General features: G+C 32.5%; 1 protein-coding gene across 14 annotated transcripts in view; it reads right to left on the reverse strand.

The window, feature by feature from the left end:
- Positions 1 to 22,186, reverse strand: part of LOC129757919 (sex determination protein fox-1-like) — a 680,148-nt gene that overhangs the window by 20,543 nt on the left and 637,419 nt on the right. For all 14 annotated transcript variants that reach the window (XM_055755313.1, XM_055755318.1, XM_055755316.1 and 11 more), the window contains one exon: positions 20,030 to 20,096. In XM_055755313.1, the coding sequence (XP_055611288.1) occupies positions 20,030 to 20,096 (67 nt within the window). The remainder of the gene's footprint in view (positions 1 to 20,029; positions 20,097 to 22,186) is intronic.

Genomic DNA, 22,186 nt, shown 5'->3' on the forward strand with positions numbered 1-22,186 from the left:
ATAAGATTTTGACGCAATACGCAGAACACCAGACATTGGGACATACAAAAACCACGGCAGGCAAAAAGAGAGAGAGAGAAAGAAAGCGATATTTAACATTAATTAATGATGGTATATTGATTTCGCTGCTTGACTTAAAGAATTTTTTTTAAACAAATTTCGGCCTCAGTAAAAATATATTTAGTTTTAACTTCCGTAACTTTACGAAAATAATCCATATTTAAATTCCACCCAATCAAACTATGAACACCTCAACTAAATTATTGTTCTCCGATTAATTAAAGCCGATCTAAATTGAAGGCATTGTTGCACTTGCAACGAGAAGAATTATTTATTTTGGTGGCTAACCATCGAATGATGTTTGCTAATAATCCTGAAACGACACAACACGTCGGTCATTCCACAGAAGATAATTACTCAAAAACCACAACAATTTCGAAGCGGGAAAATCAAAACCAAACCGGCCGGGTCAGAGCCGGACTTAGAAATCTTTAGAAAACACAATGTATACAAAATAACCAAATAAAATCTATTTTAGAAGCTATAGTATTTCAAGACTGAATTGAACAACAAATTTTTCTTTTTTTTTTCTTTTTTTAGTTGTCGTAGGATTTATTTTTTATTTTTTTAGGATTACGGATTTAATTTGGAACAAGGTATTTTTTAGACCACTTTGCTGATCTCACTTTAAAGTATTCATGAACCATAAACATTTAAACACAACCTAAATAACAAATCAAAATTAAAAGGAACAAAAAGGAGAATCACATCATTCATTAACAAAACTTTCATATTTGAAATATCTCCTCATAAATATTCTTCGAAGTTTAATAGAAGTATCTTCAATCCTAAGGGTCGTTTTTGAAAACACATTAGGGTATCAGAAACAAGAATTAGGGAAACAAGTTAGTTTTATGAAAACTAAAACACATTACTTGACTTTTAAACTTTTCATCACTGCCTCATATTTAGAAATAGGAGTTTCCTTAAGAAAAATCTAGGAGCATAGGAGGTGTAGGAAAACTCGATCGCACCATTCACCAAAATGGATCCTGATCTATAACCTTTCCCCCACTAACAAAACCCTTTCCTTGGATATTTGAATATAGATTCGCAGACGTATAGACGGTTTCTATAGTTGGTTAAATTGACTTACCTTTGTTTCGGAATTTTTCAAAATTTATCTTTGGAATATAAAGGGACAAGAGGTTGTTAATTAATCCTGAGAATATCCTACTAACAATCCTTCCTTCATTCCTCATTGACTACTAGGACGTGGCCGGCGCCGTTATTGATCATTTTCATAGGGAGAGCATGAGTTTTGTGCATTGTGAATGAATTGCTAGTCCCAAGCACCATTCTTTTGGCCTTTGAACAAGGCTGATGGCCTCGATCAATCACGGAGTAGCAACCATTGGCGAGGTAGAACTTGGTCTGCTTAGCCACGCCAGCGATCATGGAATTTGAAGTGCGTAAGTTGAACAAAGTCTAATCAAATATGTTATCTGAAGTTTTGAATCAATGATCCTATCTAAGCACTTCAAGTTCAATGATTTAAGGTGGATATGAGTACCCAGCAAACATTTATGAAGGTATAACGCAGGAACAACAAAATTATTCAAACAAATATACCAGATAAAAAGGTTGTATTAAACTAACCAAAATAGCATATAGCTACAAAAGTGGAGGCGATATATCTACAATGACAAGATTCCAACGATTCGATTTTCCAACAAAAAGCAAAATAAACGGATATAAAATTTCCTCGATCGAGAGTTGAACTCCAGTCCTCCGAATTCGCAGTCCGGTATCTTACCACGATGCCAACTCATCAGTTGATATGGTCCACGCTATAGCTCTATAGGTGAGATTTTCTTTTTACGAACCGATCAAAGGAAGAGACCGGAGAGAGTGTCAATTGAAGGACCGCCCATTTATCGTAAATCAGTTCACTCAAATCCTAAATGTCGAATTAACAAACTCTCAACTTTTTGGAGACATATTTACGAATTGACTAAACTGCTATCCGATTCAAATTTTTTTGGGCAAAGCTTGTCGTAAATGAATGATAGAAAATCACTCAATACCATCGTGTTTACGATAGTTATTGAAAATGTCTTAATATTCGATTCGGATTATCATTTCTATTACGATTTCATGTTAGCTGGGTAGTCAACTAAGCTAAGCTAAGCTAAGCTTCATGAACCATAAACATTTAATCATGAAGAATTTGAACAAGTATAGTTGAAACCCGGGCTTTCAATATATATATTTTTAATTTTTTCATGATAAAGCAATTTTATTAAAGTGATAACCAAGGAGGTCCAAAAGACCCCTGGTCCAAAATAAATCTGTTACCTATTCTTATCAATTATTTTTCAATTTTGTCATTTTTATCTTTTTTATCATTTTTGTAATTTTCCCGGGTTTTCCAAATTTTTTTCCCTAGAACCCGGCCATCCGCCCATCTATGGATGTTTAACGACACCGGAAGTTTAGCCTAATTCTAGGCTTCCCCATTCTAAACAACAATGTTATTCAGCAAGGACGCCGCCATCGTTTATTATCTTACTGGCTCTGGACCGGATGGTTTCCCGGAGGCAATGTCCAAAGCTTGAAAACAAGGCAACAGGCGCCAATTCTCGGGCCTGGGAAAAAGCCTCAACTAAAGAGAAGAGAGAACGGTAGATTAGTGTCCAGTTCAATTGAGGACACTGTAGTTGGAAATTTCTCCTATAGAGGGAAAGGGAGCTAAAAAAAAACACCTAATCCAATCTCGGGCTTCGCATGTTAGATGAAATCGATTTAGACTTCCGCCATAATTTACCCCGGTTCGTCGGTCGGTTCGGTTTGCACTTTTTTTTTCTCTGTGTGTATATGTCAGAGCTTTCAGCCAGCTCTCGACAGGACTTTGGTTTGGCGCCGGGGCTGGATTGCGAATCTTTTCCAAGTGCACCTCGGGAATACAAGGTGCAGAAATTGCAATCATTCGGCACAATGGGATTTTGAAGTGAAAAATTGGGAGAAAACAGTAAAACTGAAAAGTCTAACTAGAATATTTAATTTTTCTAAAGAAATGTTTCGGACAGTGTAATTTTAAAATTTCAAGGAATAAAATACATGAAAATTAATGTAAAAAAAAACATGCGAACTAAATCGCCGGTAGGACTTGAACCCACATTTCTGGGGCCCATTTGTTATCATTCTACGACAGGAGACAACGTAGAGATTTAATAATTTTATAATTGTATAATATGGTTGATCCATTTAAGGTTAATTGAACATCTACGCCCAAAAAAGAGGTTGCAAAATTTTGCCGATCGGAGCTAACTATGTGCTGAAATGTGCATTGCGTCAAAGATGAAATGATTGCTTTCCCGGCACTGATATTAATGGCGTATTTTTTTTTTGATTCCGGATTTGGCTCTGGAACCGTCAGAATAAAAAAACGAGTTTCGGGTTTCAAGTTATTCCATACGTAGGTGTGCGTGAGAACGAGCGCAATGTTTACATGCAGCTGTCATTTTGTTCTCCCTTCAGGATTTCTTCATTCGGTTCTTCACATCCGGATTGCCGTTTTTCGTGTCCGGATTGCACTGGACAGCAGATAGTACGATTTTGCTTGGCTGAGAGGTTCAAAATCGCGGCAATAATCATTTGCCCGTTCATTATTTAAACTGTTTTGTTTTCAGCTAAAAACAGCTGTTTAATGTTTTGACAACAACGTTGAGAGTATTGGTGAACTTCTCGCAAAACTGACTTTTTTCTCAGGGCGACTCCGTCCCTTTTTCGAGCGAACCTAGGTTGCCTCTCGAGCAATAAATGAGCACGATGACAGCAGTTAGAGCGAACCTAGGTTGCCTCTAGTTTGCCTCCAGGTGAAAAAAAATACGGTATAAGACTCGAGCTCTCGTGCAAAAAGATGCAGGTCCAGATCCAAACAAATATCCAAGCTTAATAAGAAAAACCTTTTTTGGGATTTTCATCCTATCGGATAATTCATCCCAGAAACAAGAAAATAAAACAAAATCCGTCGGAAAGTGAGATTCGAACTCAGGACAATTTTCTAATTTCATCTTTCTCATCTGACGGCTTAACTAGTGAACTACCTGAGCCAGATGGAGAACAAGGGTTGATTGTCATAGACTTTCTTTCACGGCCAATCACAAAAAATGCTGGCTTTCTGGCGTTTGATCGGACGTTTGCCAGTATGTTTTGATTTATCATGGGAAAGGGAAATGGATGTGATGGGATTGGGAGGGACATGAGAACGTTTTTTCATTTTGTTTTCTTCAGTCATACGCAACGCGGTTGCCAGCGGTTTCAAATCGAATCAACGTCGCTGGCGTTCACATCTTATGCCAATGACGTTGAAATATTGAGAGATCATGATTGGAGTAAAGGTTGAATTTTGGGTGTATACGCCCAAAAAAGAAGTTGCAGAATCTTAATGCTGATTTGTGCTTACTCTGTTGTCACTTCAAACAAAAAGTCAAGTGAAAAAAAAAACAAAAACAAAAAATGCCTCACTAGTCTCGTCTAACCAGTTGCACCAATTTGTCCTTTGTCAGTTGAATAACGGGTGCTTATTTCCGTATCATTTCTGTCCTGGCCAATCAATTATTATTAATTCTCACCAGCTTATCAACACTGGTTAGCCCCGGGAGAACAAAACCAAACGTCTCACAGCTTCTTTACGCCAATAGTTTGCGAAACCTGTGCCAATGATGAGCGATTATCTGCATGCCATGATAAGAATACATCCTGTTTCGTGGGTGTAGATTAGGGTGTCCTTCCCGGGATTTCCCGACCGGGAATTTTCGGGAATGGAAAAAAGAATCGGAAATTCCCGAATCCCGGAAAACGCTAAAAAATCCTGGGAATTTCTGAAGCCAATAAAAAGGTGTAAATTACTAAAAATTTACACCATTTAAATTGCAGAAATGGACAGTGTGGTCACTCATTCGGGAAAGTCGTGAAATGCGGAGCAAAGTCTGGAATTAAAATTCATCGGAAAAATGCGGGAAAAAGTCGGAAATTCTTCACAGAAATCAGATATTTTTAGGTCAGCTGATCAATACATATATTTCAGTGCCTTCAATGCGCCAGGATAGTTGATAAAAAAAAGTGAAACAAACACTCAAACCATGTTCTCAAAAATGAACTCGATCCTTCGAGCAACTCATAAATGATAAAATTTTAGACTTCAGTTCAGGTTCAGTTGTTATCGAGAAATAGATTGTAGAAATACAAGATTTTTCCGATTGAATTTTTTGTGGTCTTTAATAAAAGATGTCCCACATCAAATTGCATCACAGTTAAAACGCTGTAAAAATTACCTAGTTCATCGATTCTTCACAAACTTTCAGACAATAAACTATAAACCGTTTGTATTCTTTTGGTATTTTTACTTCCAGTTCAATGCCATCTTCTTGCAATCGTACATTAGGCCCAACTATACTCAAAAGATTTTGAAAGCAGCTTCTTTTCTACAAAAACCTGCTTTTTCGTAATTTCTTCCTCAAAATTAATCTCTTTGAGACGCTCACTGAGTGCCTGCTCTAAAATAGCACACTATTTTTAATGGGCTTCATATCACTTGAAAACATCCTTTGCATAGTGGAACAATTAAAAATCAATCGACCACCTTACAGCTTATTTTGAACTTGAAACTAACCAAAAAATGTAAAGAGCTTAAGAAATAATTTTCACAGTATATCGAGATTTTGTTAAAAACAAACATCATTATTGGACCCTTTCGAATTTATCTTAAATTTTACGAAGCTCTCGAAAATGATAACAACAAAGCAGCTATGAAGACCATTCCAAAATGGTATTCGTGATGAAAATCGGTTTAGTAGTTTTGCAAATGGAGCCAAAACTGTAAACCCTTTTTTTTGCGAATTGTGTTATTTGATCCAGAAAGTTGCTTAAATCACTTTCGAATGCCCCAGCTATACGTATTGAATGCTGTAATAATTATATGTCAAATTTTATCAATAATCTATATATATAAAAATGAATGTTTGTCTGTCTGTCTGTTCCCTATAGACTCGGAAACTACTGAACCGATCATCGTCAAAACTGGCATCTGAGGGTTTTTGAGGCCGGGGATGGTTTCTGTAATAGTCAAAACTCCATCCGACTTAAGGAAGGAGAGGCTTCCATACAAAATTTGTAGTTTTTCGAAACAAATTAAAGTCATGACATCCATTTTCTTGAGATTTTTTTTTCCTTTGGGCGGTTTGTTTTTCGTCTCTATGGTCGAGGCGTCGCAAGCCAACGTCGCAAAAGGAAAGTAACCCAGGCATAGCATACTGATCAGTAGGAATATTTTGGCGCGTATTTCTCAACCAAGCATCTTTTCTTTGAGGGGTTTGTTTTTCGTCTCCATGGGCGAGCAAACGTCGTCGCAAGAGGATAGTAACCAAAGCACACTGTTCATGGATTGCTGGAAAATTTAACAATAAGGCGCCTGTTTCTCAAACACGTGGGGCGATATGAAACCTAGATGTGTTTTTTTCTTGCTTATTTGATTTGTACACAGCACGTGGTAATAAATTACGCCTAGATGTGACACGGATTGGTATTTCATCAATCGAATCAAAACCAATTGAAATATTTGCAAAAATACTTCCATATTGAGTTCGTGTTAATGTAGGTAGCATTCGACTTTTCATTCAAGGAACATTAGAACATGTTCAAACGTTCAACTTTTTCTGTAAAAAAAAATTAAAAATAATGTTTTCTTCTAGAAATTGTTACTTCGGCCCAAGTACACAACTGAAACGAATTTAGAAATGAAAATGGGAGCTTTTTATTTTAAATAATTCTGAAAAAAACATCGTACTTTTTGCTTACATACCAATTCAAGTACGTACTTAACATGAAAAGTGTTTTTGTGTTACATGGCTGCATAAAAGAGACTTTTGATCCGCTTCGTTTTTGAAAAGCGAGACTTTAGAACTGATATTCAACTATACGCAAAATTTTTAAGAGAAATTTTTAGTTTACCCTTAAAGTGTATAAAACAATATTCTCTTCTGTCAACTTACTCGGTGGGGCAAGGGCAAACGTCGAACTTTTAAGAAATTCATCTTCAAAATGATTCAATATGTTGGAAAGACCAGAAGGGGTATTCCGAATGTTGAAACTGCAGCGGATATTGAAAATTCTTAAATGTCTTTGTAAATGAAGCTCATTCCCTTTGAACAGCATTCGTTAAAAGTGGAGTAACAAACATAAATTTATATTGCAGGAATACTGCAGATATATCAGTGAAACTTGATAGAACAAAAAACAAATCCATTTTAAAGCCATTACTCTGACGCATCTGTAAATAAGCTTTGCATTGACACTTGCCCCAATAAACGGAACAAATGTAAACTTAGAAATTTGTTTTTGCGAACATTTTTGAATATTTGACTTTCAATGAGAAAATAAAAAAAAACGCTGAGAACTTATTTATTGATGCAACTGATATTTTTAAAATATTAATATGTTAACAGTAGTAAATTTATTTAGAAAAAAAAACGAAATTTACCCTGTATTTAATACATAACTAATTTAATATATTTTTCATTCCATGATAAGGGCTGTTTGGGTATCGAGCCGGTTAAATTTGCCTACCTTCTTCAAGCAGTGGGGGACAAAATTGAAAAAGATGGGAGAGCTCCCATGTAAATTTAAGATAAAGATCTTTTCAAAGAAGGGACCATATTTAAAAAGTTTTTTTTGGGTACAGAGTACAAATTTCAGAACTTGAAAAACGAGTTCAGAGATCAAGTATCAGTAAATAATATATACCATCTTTGAATTGCAATTAAGAACTGCAGCTGCAGCTCTCATTTCAAAGTTGTTGGTTCTGAAGTATGATAAGGTTTGATTTAAAAAAATGCTCTCTAAAATCTAAATTTGAATAAATTTTTACAAATTACATTTATTTCTGGAAGGTGTAGTAAAGCACAACGGGTCAGCTAGTCTTAATAAATATCATCAAAAATGCAAAAAAAAATGAAAAACAGTTTTGGTTAAAACTTTGTATGGATTGAATTACAGATTCTGCCTAAAACCGTACAGATTTAATTGCTTATAGGTTTTACCGACTGATAAAAAAAATGATTAGGATCCCTCATCTTCTTATGTTGATTCTCAGAACTGATTAGTGGCGTTTAGTGACTAAAAGATGTTTTCGGACGTCGCTTTGAAAAATTGAGTATTTTTCTGAACATTTGCGAAAAATAAATTTTTAGCTCTTTTTGTAATTTTTGCACCAAGAGTTAGTCAAGTTGGTTGGTTCAAGTGCTTAATTTTTGGATCTTGGGTTTAATAATTGCTGATTGAATGTTTGAGGCATTGAAAAAGTTTGAAATGTTTTGCAATACTACAATCTAAAATTTTAAAAATACCATATAGTTAAGGTTTCATATGCAGTAGGGTGTTGAAAACTTCAATTTAAATTTTTCCCGGGATCCATTGTAGGCGAATAAATAAAACTATTATTATTGATTGAACCACTTTTTGAATAGTAGAACGCATATCCACCAAAATAAGAGCAGTTTCTAATCCTAAATAAGTGCACCTCTCTTGAAATCATAATGGTGCTAGCCTCCAGCTAACAGCCAATTAGGCAATCCCGTCAATTTAGTTGATTCATGTCCAAAAAGGATTGTATAAGGGATAGTCAAGCAGATAAACAGTACTTTCTCTAATGCATGAACGTTCTCTTGATCAAATAAGTAAAGGTGCCGGCTACGTCCTTAAAAAGAATAAGCAAGAATGCTTGGTAGGCACTCAAAAAAAGCTTTGAAGATTCATACAGTAAGTAGTAAGAAATAGGATAGAAGTTTTACGTTGCTACAGCCCTTTCAACTTGGTTAAAGTTGCAAAAATGTGAAACACTTGATTCAGAGTTTTCTCTCATGTTGGTCATTTAAGTCATTTTAGTCATTGACAGAATTAAAAAAAATCACAAAATTGACAAAAATGACAGAAATGACAAAATTGACAAAATTGACAAAATTGACAAAAAGACAAAATTTACAAAATCGATAAAACAGACAACATTGACAAAATTAACAAAATTGACAAAATGGACAAAACTGACAAAATTGACAAAATTAACAAAATTGACAAAATTAACAAAATTGACAAAATTGACAAAATTGACAAAATTGACAAAATTGACAAAATTAACAAAAGTGACAAAATGTACAAAATTGACAAAATGGACAAAATTGACAAAATTGACAAAATTGACAAAATTGACAAAATTGACAAAATTAACAAAATTGACAAAATTGACAAAATTGACAAAATTGACAGAATTGACAAAATTGATAAAATTGTCAAAATTGACAAAATTAACAAAATTGACAAAATTGACAAAATTGACAAAATTGACAAAATTGACAAAATTGACAAAATTGACAAAATTGACAAAATTGACAAAATTGACAAAATTGACAAAATTGACAAAATTGACAAAATTGACAAAATTAACAAAATTGATTAAATTGACGAAATTGACAAAATTGACAAAATTGACGAAAACGACAAAATTAGGGACGAACAGAACTAGGGACAATAGGGACAGAATTAGGGACAAAATTGACGAAAACGACAATTTAACTCCTGTGGAGTTAAAATCCCTTAAAAAATAAAAAAAAATTTCAATATTGACAATTTTTTTGTGATTTGTCATTTTTTTTTTAATTATGCCAATGTTGTCATTTTTGTAATTTTTTCCATTTTTCACACTGTGTCAAAACATGGCACACACTCTGTTCTTCTAAGCGTAACGCGAACTCCGGATACAAATTCGCATCACCTGGTCGGCGGAAACCCAAATAACAATGGCACTGCTATGCATCTAGCGTGGGGGGGAATCTTCTCCAAACAACCACAAACCGAGGTGCAATCATCATTCCGAAACTCGGGGAAAACTCGGAACACTAACCCAGTCATTGGCTGAGAGTTTTCATTCATCCACGCAGGAAGGGTTCGGATTGGAAATTGGAATCATTCTGTCCGTCTTCTCCCGGGACAATGAACGGAAAACGAATTTCTACGAAGCGCCACGCAGCACAATTGCCCCTCCTCGAAAGGCGGATGCAACCTGGATGATTTGTGGCCATCGTCGAACCGCCGCGTTTGTTTACTGAGAGTATACACGCCACGGTCTGCTGATTCCAAAATTCATCCGAGCCAGCTGCCAAATGTGAGGCAGGTTGCTTTTACGGTGAAACGAGTAAATCAATTAAACAGTGACACTAGGACTAGACGTTGCTTGAAGGAACAATCTTTCCGGTTTTGATTTGACAAACTTTGCTGACCACTGATAGAGGTACACCATCCTCCAGGGGGGCGGAAGTTGTCCTCGTTTGATTAGCGTGTGATGTTCGATGTCTATCGCAGAGAGTGATGGCTATCCTCGAAAGGAGGATTGTTTTGTGATTTTGAACGATCTCCGAGTCTAGTTTTAACGGCTGACGTTTTGAGTCAACTATCTGGGAGAGTAAGTTAGCTATTTTTAAACGATTAGTAATTTTGATGAAACAATGTCGAGACCGAAGCTCAGCTTTGCTTCAGTCCAAAAAAAAAAAATTTTTTTTAATTTCATTCAAATGTTATATGAAAAAAAAAATGGCCTGAATCAGTTATTCGATGTTTCACAGGGAGCCATTAGGGTGCCCTGATAGGATTGAAAAAGCTGCTGAATGCTTATTTTAATCATTATACACGGGTCTGAAAAGCAGATGTTAAACAACACTAGAAAAGGCTGTAATTTTTTTTTAAATTGTCTTTCCTTCCCAATCAAGCGAATGTCTGTTCGGTGCTATAATTCTTTCCTTATTGATAACCAGATTTGAAAATTCACCACCCTGCTGTGGCCAGATGCCAAAAACCACTAGCAACTATGTCGAATATGTCGAAGCCGTCGGCGTCGGTAAATTTTACAACTTTATCAAACACATCAAAACCACAACAACTAATTGCCCGCCAAACCGCAACGCAAATACGCCAACAACGCCATTGCAACAATTGTATGTATTCCGCGGGTGTTTGGGGCGCGTTTTCGGTAGGAAGTCGTTTTGTTTTTAATGCACTCAGTTCACAGTACCGGAGCAGGTGCCAAAACAACGAACGACGCGTAACAACAACGATGGCCGGAATTGCCGGAAGGTTCCGGTCGCGTGTCCTGCCCTGGCCCAAGCCAAATGGGACCACACCGGAAAGATCCCTGCCGCGGAGTACAACTACGCTAACGTGCTTCTCTACTCGTGCGTTTCGTGCAGCATAAGCCATAAAGTTAAAGGATCGTTAAATTGAAGCGTCAATGAAATGGATGGGTGTTACTTTTTTTTAGCTGTTGTTTTTAAGAGAGTGGTTCAGTGTTTTTTGTTTCAAGCTTCCTGATCCCGGGCGTCACGTTGACATTTTGATGGGTCCCCACCAGCTTTTTTTTTAAAGTATTTCTCCCTAGGGAACATCACGGCACTTTGGCTCTCTTTTTTCCACCCCACAGAAATGGACGACACTTGAGGTGCCATACGACAACGCGTGAAATATCCGATCAAAGGAAAATTGATACCGCAAAACGGGAGGAAGCAGCAAAACAATAACCGTCTTCATACTCACTAGAGCAATTTATTGGGTCATAATGGCTCGATGTTGTTAGTTGTACGGACACGTGAGAATTTAATGGTGTTTTGATTGGATCAAGTGATTGTAGACGTTCCCGTTATTATGACCGCAATTGAGCTCCGAACGGTCAAAACAACTACACAGATTAGGTTTTACTACTAACAAGTAAAAGGGGAAACCAGTTTCTTCCTCAGATATGACTCAATAAAATTACTCTCTGGAGCCACTAATAAACGGAGCGTCTATAAACATATTTTTATTGGATTTGATTGCATCAACGTTATTGTAATCAATTGATCACTCTTCATGGATAACGTCAAGCCTAAATTAAAATTCTCAAGCCTTGCTGGATTGAATTGCAAAGCTGCAATTTGTTTTAGCAATTACCTGAATATTTTCAACACATGCATTTCTCCCATAAACTATGCAACCCCATTTGCATAGTTCCCAGGTCTGCAAAAATCTGCAGTTGTTAATATTCAAACCGAAAACATTATGAAAGTTAATTTTTGAATAATTTCACGCATGACCTGACATCGAAATGGTTCATTTCACAACATCGGCTACCTACCGGTTGACCCAGAGACTGTTCCCTAACGCACATTTTTTACTCCTATTTGATTCCAATCCATTTCAGCTTAGCCTTCGAAAACAGCATCCGGATGCTAGTTTTTTTCGCACGCCTGGTTTCAGATTTTGATACCAACACAAATATGCTGAATTCACACAATCGTCCCAAAAAGGATGGAAAAAACTGCTGCCAGAATCAGGAGCGCATTTCATCCATTAGTATGTATAGGAGAAAAAAATTGCCAGAATCGGGAGCATATATGCGGTGTAGAAACGCAGCTGCCCCAATGTTAGATACAAATACACACACAGTCGCGTCGAGATTGATGGCATAATGAAATACAATTTGATATCGGGTTCCAATCCATTTAAGGTCGAATGACGAAAAAAAAAGTATTTTAGGTATAGGTACTGGAAATGGATGTTGTGCGATATCACGGATCAGGTTTGTTCCTGGTTTTTGTGAGATTTGGATTATTCATGCGGTTCGAATTAAAACGCGATTCAATTGATGGATTGCTGTTTTCGAGTAGGTAATTTAATTTACGAACTTATTAATAGTTGAATCTGTTAATCTTTTTTTTAGGCGCGTTTCCGGCCGAACAAATCTGGGCAATATTATATAAAAACATGGAAAAATCCGGGTATTTGATTTCAAAATTGACAACCATAAATCAGGGCAACATCCGGGCAAATTTTGTCAAAAACCCAAAAATTACTCAACAAGAGATATCAAATCAAGAATCATGAGAGAACATTTGAAATATTTCAATTTTTTCCATTAAAACTCATCGACAAATTTTAAATCGTATTTTAGGCTTCCAAAAAACCTTTCATGATTATTTTCGCAAACCTTGCTCAACAAGTTTCGCTTTGGAGGCAAAAACAATTTTATTACTCAATTTGTTTTGTTTTGTTTTCGTAACATTTGAAAATAGATGAAAATCATTTGAAAAATTTCTGATCATTTGGCCAAAACTGTAGAACAGTGCAAAAAATTGAAAAAAAGGTTTTAAACCAATAATCAACCTTCCCCATAGACTTCATTTCTTAACATTTAAACTCCATATAAAGGAAACAAGAGGTGATAGACAAAATCTGACAAATGATTCGAAACCAAAATTTTCCAAATCAATCAATACGCAAAAAATGCTCTTCCCTTGGGTTATCAATTTGATTTCAAAAATAAGTTTTTAAAGTGGTAAGACGTTTTTATTGGACACAAATTCTATTAAAATGTAAAAAAAAACCAAACTTTTACACCTCCATATTTTGTTTTAATTTTCAAAAAAATCTACCTAAATTTCAATAAAAGTTTTATGAATTTTCGAAAGTATTTTAATTTTTAAAATTTTGTTTAGTAAGTTTGTTTGTATTTACATTGTTTATACCTTTGTGTTTCAATTGACGGCAACCAAAATATTCAGAGATTGAAATTTTAAACTTTAAACGTTTCACTTATTTTCATTATTTTAAATTTTTTTTTCATAAAATGATCATAATTTTCAATTATTCTTTTAAAAGTTCATACATTAATTCAAAGCATCAACTTTAAAGCATTCATTTCAAGCGCAATATTAACTGAATTAGTATTTGTTTTGTGTTTCAATATTTAAAACAAAATTCAGAATTCCTTTTTTTTATTTATATCAGTTTCTTATCGATCATTCAAGAAATTACACATTTCTCGACTCAGACTTTGTCAGTATAAGCTTTCAACGATGAACTTAATTTGTAAAGTTATTAATGTGAACGTCAATAATGAACTTTTTTGGCCTTTTATTATGATAAGTGGAAGAATTTGAATTGGAAAAATGATTTCATCTCTAGCTTTGATCACTGGAATTCTTTCAGAAAAATATTTTCATTCTAATCGAATATTCACATTCCAAACCGTGATATTCTTCCAACTACAAGATATTTCCGCGGAATTCTTCTATCAAGCTTTCACGAAGTGGAGAAAACAATAAAAATTAAGATTTATTATTATCATTTCAAAAATCAAAAATCATATCAAAAATTTCAAAAAATGACAAAAATGGCTAAATTAAAGAAATTACAAAAATGACAAAAATGACAAAAATGACAAAAATGACAAAAATAACGAAAATGACAAAAATGACAAAAATGACAAAAATGACAAAATTGAGAGAATTGACAAAATTGACAAAAATGACATTATTGACAAAATTGACAAAATTAACAAAATTAACAAAAATGACAAAAATGAAAAAAAATACAAAATTGACAAAATGGTCAAAATTGACAAAATTGACAAAATTGACAAAATTGACAAAATTGACAAAATTGACAAAAATGACAAAAATGACAAAAATGACAAAAATGACAAAAATGACAAAAATGACAAAAATGACAAAAATGACAAAAATGACAAAAATAACAAAAATAACAAAAATAACAAAAATAACCAAAATGACAAAAATGACAAAAAATGGCAAAAATTACAGAAATTACAAAAATAACAAAAATGGCAAAAATTACAGAAATGACAAAAATGACAAAAATGACTAAGTGACAAAAATAACAAAAATGACAAAAATGACAAAAATGACAAAAATGACAAAAATGACAAAAATGACAAAAATGATAAAAATGTCAAAAATGACAAAAATGACAAAAATGACAAAAATGACAAAAATGACAAAAATGACAAAAATGACAAAAATGACAAAAATGACAAAAATGACAAAAATGACAAAAATGACAAAAATGACAAAAATGACAAAAATGACAAAAATGACAAAAATATGACAAAAATGACAAAAATATGACAAAAATGACAAAAATATGACAAAAACATGACAAAATTGACAAAATTGACAAAATTGACAAAATTGACAAAATTGACAAAATTGACAAAATTGACAAAATTGACAAAATTGATAAAATTGACAAAATTGACAAAATTGACAAAATTGACAAAATTGACAAAATTGACAAAATTGACAAAATTGACAAAATTGACAAAATTGACAAAATTGACAAAATTGACAAAATTGACAAAATTGACAAAATTGACAAAATTGACAAATTTGACAAAATTGACAAAATTGACAAAATTGACAAAATTGACAAAATTGACAAAATTGACAAAATTGACAAAATTGACAAAATTGACAAAATTGACAAAATTGACAAAATTGACAAAATTGACAAAATTGACAAAATTGACAAAATTGACAAAATTGACAAAATTGACAAAATTGACAAAATTGACAAAATTGACAAAATTGACAAAATTGACAAAATTGACAAAATTGACAAAATTGACAAAATTGACAAAATTGACAAAATTGACAAAATTGACAAAATTGACAAAATTGACAAAATTGACAAAATTGACAAAATTGACAAAATTGACAAAATTGACAAAATTGACAAAATTGACAAAATTGACAAAATTGACAAAATTGACAAAATTGACAAAATTGACAAAATTGACAAAATTGACAAAATTGACAAAATCGACAAAATTGACAAAATTGACAAAAATGACAAAATTGACAAAATTGACAAAATTGACAAAATTGACAAAATTGACAAAATTGACAAAATTGACAAAATTGACAAAATTGACAAAATTGACAAAATTGACAAAATTGACAAAATTGACAAATTTGACAAATTTGACAAAATTGACAAAATTGACAAAATTGACAAAATTGACAAAATTGACAAAATTGACAAAATTGACAAAATTGACAGAATTGACAAAATTGACAAAATTGACAAAATTGACAAAATTGACAAAATTGACAAAATTGACAAAATTGACAAAATTGACAAAATTGACAAAATTGACAAAATTGACAAAATTGACAAAATTGACAAAATCGACAAAATTGACAAAATTGACAAAATTGACAAAATTGACAAAATTGACAAAATAAACAAAAATGACACAAAAATGCCATTTTTGTAATTTTTGCCATTTTGTCATTTTTGTCATTTTTGTCATTTCTGTCATTTCTGTCATTTCTGTTATTTTGGTCATTTTGGTCATTTTTGTCATTTTTGCCATTTTTGTCATTTTTGTCATTTTTGTCATTTTTGTCATTTTTGTCATTTTTGTCATTTTTGTCATTTTTGTCATTTTTGTCATTTTTGTCATTTTTGTCATTTTTGTCATTTTTGCCAATTTTGTCATTTTTGTCAATTTTGTCATTTTTGTAATTTTTGTAATTTTTGTAATTTTTGTAATTTTTGTAATTTTTGTAATTTTTGTAATTTTTGTAATTTTTGTAATTTTTGTAATTTTTGTCATTTTTGTCATTTTTGTCATTTTTGTCATTTTTGTCATTTTTGTCATTTTTGTCATTTTTGTCATTTTTGTCATTTTTGTCATTTTTGTCATTTTTGTCATTTTTGTCATTTTTGTCATTTTTGTCATTTTTGTCATTTTTGTCATTTTTGTCATTTTTGTCATTTTTGTCATTTTTGTCATTTTTGTCATTTTTGTCATTTTTGTCATTTTTGTCGTTTTTGTCATTTTTGTCATTTTTGTCATTTTTGTCATTTTTGTCATTTTTGTCATTTTTGTCATTTTTGTCATTTTTGTCATTTTTGTCATTTTTGTCATTTTTGTCATTTTTGTCATTTTTGTCATTTTTGTCATTTTTGTCATTTTTGTCATTTTTGTCATTTTTGTCATTTTTGTCATTTTTGTCATTTTTGTCATTTTTGTCATTTTTGTCATTTTTGTCATTTTTGTCATTTTTGTCATTTTTGTCATTTTTGTCATTTTTGTCGTTTTTGTCATTTTTGTCATTTTTGTCATTTTTGTCAGTTTTTTCATTTTTGTCATTTTTGTAATTTTTGTAATTTCTGTAATTTTTGTCATTTTTGTCATTTTTGTCATTTTTGTCATTTTTGTCATTTTTGTCATTTTTGTCATTTTTGTTATTTTTGTCATTTTTGTCATTTTTGTCATTTTTGTCATTTTTGTCATTTTTGTCATTTTTGTCATTTTTGTCATTTTTGTCATTTTTCTCATTTTTGTCATATTCATCATTTATTTTTTTTTTTTCAATTTTGTCAATTTTGATATTTCTGTCATTTTTGTCATTTTTGTAATTTTTGTAATTTTTGTAATTTTTGTTATTTTTGTAATTTTTGTAATTTTTGTCATTTTTGTCATTTTTGTCATTTTTGTCATTTTTGTCATTTTTGTCATTTTTGTCATTTTTGTCATTTTTGTCATTTTTGTCATTTTTGTCCTTTTTGTCCTTTTTGTCCTTTTTGTCATTTTTGTCATTTTTGTCATTTTTGTCATTTTTGTCATTTTTGTCATTTTTGTCATTTTTCTCATTTTTGTCATATTCATCATTTATTTTTTTTTTTTCAATTTTGTCAATTTTGATATTTCTGTCATTTTTGTCATTTTTGTAATTTTTGTAATTTTTGTAATTTTTGTTATTTTTGTAATTTTTGTAATTTTTGTCATTTTTGTCATTTTTGTCATTTTTGTCATTTTTGTCATTTTTGTCATTTTTGTCATTTTTGTCATTTTTGTCATTTTTGTCATTTTTGTCCTTTTTGTCCTTTTTGTCCTTTTTGTCATTTTTGTCATTTTTGTCATTTTTGTCATTTTTGTCATTTTTGTCATTTTTGTCATTTTTGTCATTTTTGTCATTTTTGTCATTTTTGTCATTTTTGTCATTTTTGTCATTTTTGTCATTTTTGTCATTTTTGTCATTTTTGTCATTTTTGTCATTTTTGTCATTTTTGTAATTTTTGTCATTTTTGTCATTTTTGTCATTTTTGTCATTTTTGTCATTTTTGTCATTTTTGTCATTTTTGTCATTTTTGTCATTTTTGTCATTTTTGTCATTTTTGTCATTTTTGTCATTTTTGTCATTTTTGTCATTTTTGTCATTTTTGTCATTTTTGTCATTTTTGTCATTTTTGTCATTTTTGTCATTTTTGTCATTTTTGTCATTTTTGTCATTTTTGTCATTTTTGTCATTTTTGTCATTTTTGTCATTTTTGTCATTTTTGTCATTTTTGTCATTTTTGTCATTTTTGTCATTTTTGTCATTTTTGTCATTTTTGTCATTTTTGTCATTTTTGTCCTTTTTGTCATTTTTGTCATTTTTGTAATTTTTGTAATTTTTGTAATTTTTGTAATTTTTGTAATTTTTGTAATTTTTGTAATTTTTGTAATTTTTGTAATTTTTGTAATTTTTGTAATTTTTGTAATTTTTGTAATTTTTGTCATTTTTGTCATTTTTGTCATTTTTGTCATTTTTGTCATTTTTGTCATTTTTGTCATTTTTGTCATTTTTGTCATTTTTGTCATTTTTGTCATTTTTGTTAGTTTTTTCATTTTTGTCATTTTTGTAATTTTTGTAATTTCTGTAATTTTTGTCATTTTTGTCATTTTTGTCATTTTTGTCATTTTTGTCATTTTTGTCATTTTTGTCATTTTTGTCATTTTTGTCATTTTTGTCATTTTTGTCATTTTTGTCATTTTTGTCATTTTTGTCATTTTTGTCATTTTTGTCATTTTTGTCATTTTTGTCATTTTTGTCATTTTTGTCATTTTTGTCATTTTTGTCGTTTTTGTCATTTTTGTCATTTTTGTCATTTTTGTCATTTTTGTCATTTTTGTCATTTTTGTCATTTTTGTCATTTTTGTTAGTTTTTTCATTTTTGTCATTTTTGTAATTTTTGTAATTTCTGTAATTTTTGTCATTTTTGTCATTTTTGTCATTTTTGTCATTTTTGTCATTTTTGTCATTTTTGTCATTTTTGTCATTTTTGTCATTTTTGTCATTTTTGTCATTTTTGTCATTTTTGTCATTTTTGTCATTTTTTTCATTTTTGTCATTTTTGTCATTTTTATCATTTTTATCATTTTTATCATTTTTGTAGTTTTTGTCATTTTTGTCATTTTTTCATGTTTGACATTTTTGTCGTTTTCTTATCCATTTTTGTCAATTTTATCGTTTTTTAACGTTTGTGTCATTATTGTCATTTTTCATTTGTGTCATTTTTGTCATTTTTGTAATTTTTGATATTTTTGTATTTTTTTTCTATTTGTCATTTTTGTAATTTTTGTCATTTTTGTCAATATTTTGATAGGAAGTTTAAGTGTTATTTTTACATACCTTTAAAACTAGAAACATCATAATAAGATTGAGAATTCAATTCTATTTTAAGCTGTCAAAAGTTTTCCCTCGATCTTGGGTAGTCGTGTGCCATTTTTATAAGCGTCCTTATGGGTACGAGCAAACCAAAACTCGAAATAATTGGCCTGCTCCAAACACTTCGTTGTCGCGTCACCACCACATGTTGAAGAAACAACTTCAATCAAGGAGTTAACAAACATTGCATGTGTCACAACACACTAACAACTTTATATGTCGTCAGCGAATAAGTTAGTCAGTCAGTCAGTCAGTCTCTAGCAGCCCCCACGCCATCGGGTCAAACGACGACGACTTCGAGAATGTAACCAAAAAAAAGGAAAAAGGGAAAAAGATTGTGGGAAAACTTGGCACAAAACCAAGGAAAAGCAATATTAATAAATGGTGCCGGCATCATCGATGGTATACTGTCAGTCACCCACAAAGCGCCGCGAATCCTTGAATGTTGGCAAAACTATGGAATTGGATGGTTCGATTTAAGGTTTTAATTTTTTTAATCTAGTATAAACTAGAGTAAAATTTTTAACTGTGGGTTCCCCAAGGGAATCAATTTGAGTCCCCTTTTCCTTAATATGTAAATCTTAGCTAAACTATTTATGAACTACCCTAACAGGAATCCTTCCGCCCGGAAAAGAAAAATCACTCACCTGTAGACGGTAGTTGGGATCCGCCGCCGATGCCGCCGCTGCTGCCAGGTAAGGATCGAAATATACACTGTTCGGGGTTGAAAGTGGAAGCGTCGTATATTTGTGCATCGATGAACCCCCATCCGTCATCAATAACAGGATCAGCCAGTCAGCCAATAGCAGCAAGCAGCAGGTGACATATTTGTCATTTGGTTCAAGTTGACGAGTTTAACGATAGTAGATGATGAAGGCCCGAATCCACGATGGAAGTTGTGTGTGGGGGTGGCATCGCGGTGCAGCGCAATATTCCGGAATTCCGCCGGGGGTTGGAGAAAAATGGAACGAGAAAAAAAAAACAGACAGAAATATAGTTAGTGAAATTGATTTATTTATACACTTTTCACCCCAATTTTTTTCCGACCACGATTCTCGATGGCAGGGTAAAATTGGGGCCCCCGGAAATAGACATTCGTGTGGTTGTTGTTCTCGATGTGATGCTCTTGTATCCTTCGAGTGGGTTGGTGGTTGATTTCCCTCGTGACCTTTGAAATTGGATACCCACCGCCGATTGACGAATTGAGCGTTTCTGTTTCCGTGATATGGGTTTAGGAATCAATATGTACAAATTTACTTCCGCCAGGTATCGCACCTCACTCCCCCATCATAGGTTTCTATTTGAAATGTTGCGGTTCAAAATCAAATACATATAGTACACCCCTCGGTTTGATTAGGCTGGGGGAAGTCGAAGTGTGAAAATGATTTATTGATTACCCAAGACTGACGTCTGGCGGTTTGTTGTCGAGTAGACGTTTCGCGATTGGCTCTTCACAAATCAAGTCAGTTATGGACGGGATCAAGTTCAAACAACTAGCAAAACCACTGTGCTGTTGGGATTTGCTGGACAGGATGCAAGTCGAATGTCCATCCAATATGAATGAATCCAAACCGCGCCACCTCCATAAGGCAACAACATTAAGCTAATGGAATGGTATTGTTACCAGCTAGTGTGGCTCAAAAGTGTTTTGCAGCCATAATTGTTTAATTCATGTTTTCCTGGCGGAAGTCCGGGGGTTTATATGTTTAATTCAATGTGTAGAGGAGGGAGGCGCCAACGGAATTGTACCTAATACACGATTTATACATGTGGTCGATAATGCAGCTTGTTTCTCGATGAACATGAAGCGACAAGCCAAAATTTGCAAATCGATTCCAATACTTGTTGCAGTGATTAAAAATGCTGACAACAAACGCAACTCGAAACACCATAATTCATGTTTTTGTCCTTGTCTCTCTGTAAAATCACAGCTTTCAGTATTGACAAATTTCTAATTATTCATAATCGTTACTTAAATTCCCAACCAGCTAGCAAAGCATTGAGAAGTTCGATGGCATCGAACTATTTTCCTGTTAGTGATATGACAATGACAAAACTAATAAAAGACAAATATGATCAAAAGTCAAGAACAATGAAAACGCTTAATATGACAAAAATGGAAAAAAGGACAGAAGTGACAGAAAAAATTAAAAGTAACAAAAAGTAAGAAAAGGCAAAAATTACAAAAATATAAAAAAACGATAATTTTGTGATTTCGCCATTTTTTTTTGTAATTTTAGTTGTTTTTGTCATTTTTCTATTTTTTTTTGTTGAATTTTGTTTCATAGACATTTTAACTCCTTCATGGGACGAACGTTTAGCCAAATGACAAGCATGTTTGGTTTAAAATCAGAGGACCGGGGATCGAATCCCACCGCTTCCAATCTAGAAAATTTTGTAAGTCTACGGACGTAAACACGAATACACACAATGAATTGTTACACACAAGGAAACACAATGAAACGAAATTGTAGACTCTACTGAGGACAAAATAATGCAAATATCTCTGTCTTTGTCATAAAGTAGTATGATAAGGTTGCCACCAGAATTTTTTCAGCACGTATCCGGGGCGCAAAAAAAACGGGTAATTTTATATAGAAACCTGGCACAATCCGGGCAAAATTGAAAAAAAAAGTTTATCAAAACCGATTTTAAATCGTATTTAAGGCTTCCAAAAAACCTCTCATATTTTCTAAAATTTCATTTTGGATGCATGATAAAAATTTTTTTTTTTATATACAAGTAGTTATATTAAGGCAATTAACAGCATAAAGTTTTTTTTGTGCCGAGTGTTCGTTTTACTT

This window comes from Uranotaenia lowii, chromosome 3 (assembly GCF_029784155.1).
Source record: "Uranotaenia lowii strain MFRU-FL chromosome 3, ASM2978415v1, whole genome shotgun sequence".
NCBI classification, from domain to species: Eukaryota; Metazoa; Arthropoda; class Insecta; order Diptera; family Culicidae; genus Uranotaenia; species Uranotaenia lowii.